We start from the raw sequence: 6,000 nt of genomic DNA on the forward strand, positions 1-6,000 counted from the left end.
ATGGAATTCTGTTTGAAATCACTCAGAAATAAAAAAACACACCTGAGGGCCAGGCGCGGTGGCTCGTGCCTGTAATCCCAGCACTTTAGGAGGCTAAGGCAGGCAGATCATGAGGTCAGGGGATTGAGACCATCATGGTAAACACGGTAAAACCCTGTCTCTACTAAAAATACAAAAAAATTAGCTGGGCGTGGTGGCAGGCACCTGCAGTCCCAGCTACTTGGGAGGCTAAGGCCGGAGAATGCCATGAACTCAGGAGGCAGAGCCTGCAGTGACTGAGATCCCACCACTGCACTCCAGCCTGGGTGACAAAGCAAGACTCTGTCTCTAAAAAAAAAAAAAAAAAAAAAAACACACACACACAAAACAAAAAAAAACAAAAAAAACCCTGAAAAAACTCCTAAATTCACTGAGAAAAAAAAAAGGTGAATGAGAACTTCAACAAATAAAACATATTAGATATTTTTTTGAAACTCACCTTTTTTATGGCCTTTGTAAATATTTTCTTACCTTTCAAGACCTACTAATAAAATGCAATGTACAGTTAAAAAACTGAGGTCGGGCACAGTGGCTCACACCTGCAATCCCAGCACTTTGGGAGGCCAAGGCGGGCAGATTACTTCAGGTCAGAATTTTAAGCTCACACAGCCTGGTCAACATGGCAAACTCGCATCTCTACTAAAAATACAAAAAGTAGCCAGGTGTGGTGGCGGACACTTGTAGTCCCAGCTACTCGGGAGGCTGAGGCATGAGAAACACTTGAACTCGGAATGAGGAGGTTTCAGTGAGATTGCACCACTGCACTCCAGCCTGGGGGACAGAGGAAAACACTATCTTAAAAAAAAAAAAAAAAAAAAAAAAAAAAGGCCGGGCGCGGTGGCTGACGCCTGTAATCCCAGCATTTCGGGAGGCTGGGACGGGCGGATCACGAGGTCAAGAGTTTGAGAACAGCCTGACCAATATGGTGAAATTCCATCTCTACCACAAATACAAAAATTAGCCGGGATTTCTGGTGCACGCCTGTAGTCCCAGCTACCCGGGAGGCTGAGGCAGAAGAATTGCTTGAATTCGGGAGGCGGACGGCGGTTGCAGTCAGCAGAGATCCTGCCACTGCACTGCAGCCTGGGTGACAGAATGAAACTCTGTCTCAAAAAATTAAAAAAAAATGCCGGGCCCGGTGGCTCCAGCCTGTAATCCCCCAGCACTTTGGGACGCGAGACGGGCGGATCACGAAGTCACGAGATCGAGACCATCCTGGCTAACACGGTGAAACCCGTCTCTACTAAAAAATACAAAAAACTAGCCATGCGAGGTGGCGGGCGCCTGTAGTCCCAGCTACTCGGGAGGCTGAGGCAGGAGAAGGGCATAAACCCGGGAGGCGGGGCTTGCAGTGAGCTGAGATCCCGACACCTGCACTCCAGCCTGGGCGACAGAGCGAGACTCCCGTCTCAAAAAATAAATAAATAAAATAAAAATCAAAAATTAAAAAGAAAACTGAGGTCAAAATAAGTGAACAAATCATTTAATCATTTCAAGGTACAGATATGTCTGACTCATGTGTCAAGTCAGGTCATCCAATTACTTTAGAGATTCTCTCACCCCATCCTGTTCACTTAAGTGCTCAATAATCATTCTCTGAACTATGCCCCAGTGAGTGCCCCAGGTACATTTTACTTTGCAAGTTCTTGCACCATCTCACTGGGGTCATTTTTTTTTTCTTTGTCTTTGGAGAGCTATTTCTTTTCACAAACTTTTTGCCATTTTTATTTCACTATTTTTCTGTCCCCTAAGAGAATCTAGGGGCAAAAATTATTTTGGTTTCCCCTTCAATACCAGCATCTGATTGTCTGAACAGCAACGCGTCTCCAAGAAATGGAAGCTGGGTTGGGTAAAGACAATATTAATATCTCAAGGGGGTAGCTTTCCAAAAAACAGCGCACCGGAAGATGCTTCTCAGCCCCAGGGCATTCACCTGTTCTCTTGAGAGGCTACACTCCATATCTCAGTTTGTGTTATGGGAGAAGAGAGGCTACACTCTGTACTTCAGGGTGTCTTATGGGAGAAAATGATCCAGGAACTGATACTCACTAGACGCTCTGGCAGACAAAGCTATGGCGGGTACTTTGGTTTTTCCCCAGACAGTACTGAATCTCAGGTCCAAGAAAAAACTGAAGGGTGGCTGAGGACATAGCTCCCTATAAAGTTGCCAAAGGGAAACCTTGACCCAAAAACATTCTCATATGTGTCTAGGGAAAACAGAAGAAAAAATATTAACAAACAGAAAACAAATCTTTTTAAATGTGCCATCAAATGCTGTGTCAAAATATGATTAAAATAGGTATCAAAACATACACTAAAGGACAAATAGTTTATAATGTGAACAAGGGAGGGGAAATTGGCTTTTGGGAATGTCAGAAGGAAGTGGAAATTAAGTATTTTACTGCAAGCCAGTCAGGCTGGAGAACTAGGGGGTGTCGGAATGACTTGAGGCTCTGCTTGGGACTCATGTGAAAAATGCAATAAACAGCAGTTCCTTGTGGGGTGTGAAAATAATTAAGTGGCTGGCAGTTAGACTGAGGAGGCTCTAGTTCCTAATTTCTACTTTTAAAACATCTACTTCGGCCAGGTGCGGCGGCTTGCACCTGTAACTCCAACACTTTGGCAGGCCGAAGCAGGTGGATCACTTGAAATCAGGAGTTCGAGACCAGCCTGACCAACATGGTAAAACCCCGTCCCTGTTAAAAATACAAAGTTAGCCAGGCATGGTGGCGCATGCCTGTAATCCCAGCTACTTGGGAGACTGAGGCAAGAGAATCGCTTGAACCTGGGAGGCGGAGATTGCAGTGCGCCCAGATGGCGCCATTGCACTCCAGCCTGGGCGACAGAGTGAGACTTGATATCAAAAAACAATATCTAGGCCGGGTGCAGTGGCTCACGCCTGTAATCCTAGCACTTTGGGAGACCGAGGCGGGCGGATCACGAGGTCAGGAGATCGAGACCATCCTGGTTAACACGGTGAAACCCCGTCTCTATTAAAAATGCAAAAAATTAGCCGGGGGTGGCGGCGGACGCCTGTAGTCCCAGCTACTTGGGAGGCTGAGGCAGGAGAATGGCGTGAACCCGGGAGGCGGAGTTTGCAGTGAGCCGAGATCGCGCCACTGCACTCCAGCCTGGGCGACTGAGCGAGACTCCGTCTCAAAAAAAAAAAAAAAAAAAATCTAATACAAATACATTTTTTGTAAATTACTACTTTGGGGGGAAAAAATTCAGGCTTAACAGACTATAAACTGCCAATTAACTTCTGATTACATAACCAAGAAATTTCCATCTTGATGTTACAAATTAAGAAACTACAAGGCTCACGCCTATAATCTCAGCACCTTTCGAGGCCGAGGCGGGCGGAACCCCGCCTCTACTAAAAATATACAAAAAAAGGCGGGCGGAACCCTGCCTCTACTAAAAATATACAAAAAAAAATTAGCGGGGCGCGGTGGCAGGGAACTGTTGTCCCAGCTATCTGAAGGCTAAGGCAGGGGAATGGGGTGAACCCGGGAGGCGGAGCTTGCAGTGAACCAAGATCGTGCCACTGCACTCCAGCCTGGGCGACAGAAGGAAGACTCGGCCTCAAAAAATAATAATAAAACAAAACAATAAACTAGGTAACTGTACCTAACCAATTATTGAATGTGGTCTTCTTCATTATGCACCTCATAAAACTCTTTCCGTCAAACCCCTTCAATAGGCCATAAACTACAACCCATAGCTGGGTGCTCTACAATTTTGGAATCACTCTTTGATTAAATTCTTTAAAATTTTTGCAGTGACTTCCATAAATTTTTAATAAGAGGAAACAGGAACTGGGACCCTCGCGGACCAAAGCTCTTCCCATTCATGAACCCACACCCCGAGTCAGGATTCTCCTCTGACTACCCTCCCACGGTCCCTGCACATCTGGGAGAGACTCCGCGCTGCGGGTGCTGAGCTGCCCCAAGAGGGCTCCAGGCCAGGGCACAATTACAGCGCAGGGAAGAGACACGACGCCCGGGGCCGGCTGTCGGCGCAGCCGCCATCTTACGGCTGAAGGGGACTGAGGTCCACCTAGGCAAGGAGAACTCGGGGCGCAGATGTGGAGCTGACTGCGGGGAGGCCAGAGTCCCGCCACAGCCACTTCCCGCCAGTTCCAACCACCCCTGCCACTCCCTCGGGACGTCGGACCCGGCACACTCACCATTTCTAGGCTTCTAGGGGGTCCTGGCGACTTAGTTGTGGATCTCCCAACACCTGCAGGTCACAGGGCCGCAGATCTGGACCTCTAGGAGCAGAGGATACACAGCAGTAAGGAAGAGACCTTGACCTCGGGCTGCAGGGAAAGCCTAGGGTTCCTACGTCCCCGGAAACCGCCCTTTCCGCTCCAGCTGCGTGCCTGATTGGACGTTCGCAGCCCAGAGTCCTTGATTGGATAACGTTTAAGGCCCCGTCCCTTCAGGCCCTGAGTGACAGAAGATGTGATCAGAGGCAGGGCTGAATGAAGAAAGAGTGCCAGCCTAGGCTGCAGCCTTTTCAGGCAGGGCTTCCTCCCTGAGCTGAGCCAGGCCCACCCCAGAGCATGGGAAAATTCTATCTCTTCTTTACTCTCTCTCTTTTTAAATGTATTCGAAATGTGAACAAATGTATTGTACTGTCATGTTAATACATAAAACTTTTGTTCAAGAGTAAACCAATTTTTACTTTAGTAATAGTGTATTATCAATACTGAAGGCCGGGCGCGATGGCTTACGCCTTTAATCAGAACAGTTTGGGAGGCCTAGGCGGGCGGATCACTGGAGGTCAGAAGTTCAAGACCAGCCTGGTCAACATGGTGAAACCCCCTTCTCTACTAAAAATACAAAAATTAGTTGGGCATGGTGGTGGGCGCCTGTTATCCCAGCTACTCAGGAGGCTGAGGCAGGAGAATCATTTGAACCCAGGAGGTGGAGATTACAGTGAACCAAGATCTGGCCATTGCACTCCAGCCTAGGCAACAAGAGGGAAACGCCATGTCAAAACCCAAAACAACAAAAAAACTAAACCTAATTTTAGTAAAACCTTATAAATCCATCAAACTTGTCATTTTTGAACACCATAGATTTTCATATATATTTTATAATTTCCCTTTTTGACTTTTTATATTTTAATTTAATAGACTTTTTTTTTTTTTTAACGTGAAACAACCTTAATTTTTTTTTTTTTTTTTTTTTTTTGAGACAGAGTCTTGCTCTGTCGGCCAGGCTAGAGTGCAATGGCATAATCTCAGCTCACTGTAACCTCCGCCTCCTGGGTTCAAGTGATTCTCCTGCCTCAGCCTCCAGAGTAGGTGGGATTACAGGTGCCCGCCACCACACCCAGCTAATTTAGCATGGTGACCCGAACCTGTAGGGGCTGAAGTAGGAGGATTGCCTGAGCCCAGGAGGTTGTGGCTGCAGTGAGCCCTGATCAAGCCACTGCACTCCATTCTGGGTGACAGAGTGAGCCCTTTCTAAAAAAAAAAAAAAAAAAGCCAAAGCATATAAACTTAAACTTATGGGAGTTTGGGGATTTTTTATTTTTGTCTTAAATTATTATATTTCAATAGTTTTGGGGTATAGGTAGTATTTGGTTACATGGATAAGCTCTTTTGTGGTGATTTCTGAGATTTAGGTGCACCAATCTCCCAAGCAATGTTCGCTGTACCCAAAGTGTTGTAATACCTAACCTTGTTTTTTACTAACTTTGTTTTTAAACTCTCCCTTTCTTCCTTAATCACCTAGCCTTGTTTCCACATGAATAAGCTCTCCCTTAGCTGAAAAAGCCGGATGAACTCCATTTGGCTCCATCATTTGCAAGGCTTCAAGGACTCCTTACCCACCCCCTTCCTCAAGGAGTTAACTTGTATGAGCAGACTCAACATATCAAAAAGTCCAATTAACTGATAACGTACTGAAGCAAGAAATGTAGGAAGTTCTCAGGATTTTGCTGAAGAGA

At 46.2% G+C, this 6,000-nt stretch overlaps 1 protein-coding gene across 1 annotated transcript in view; it reads right to left on the reverse strand.

Annotated features, from left to right (window-relative positions):
- Window positions 1–4,392, reverse strand: part of LOC102142182 (uncharacterized) — a 39,565-nt gene extending 35,173 nt beyond the window's left edge. Inside the window, 1 exon segment of the mRNA XM_005588598.5 lies at window positions 4,229–4,392. Within this exon segment, the coding sequence (XP_005588655.4) occupies window positions 4,229–4,231 (3 nt within the window). The 5' untranslated portion in view covers window positions 4,232–4,392.
- Between the last annotated feature and the right edge of the window lie 1,608 nt (window positions 4,393–6,000).

Source organism: Macaca fascicularis, chromosome 19 (genome assembly GCF_037993035.2).
Source record: "Macaca fascicularis isolate 582-1 chromosome 19, T2T-MFA8v1.1".
NCBI classification, from domain to species: domain Eukaryota; kingdom Metazoa; phylum Chordata; class Mammalia; order Primates; family Cercopithecidae; genus Macaca; species Macaca fascicularis.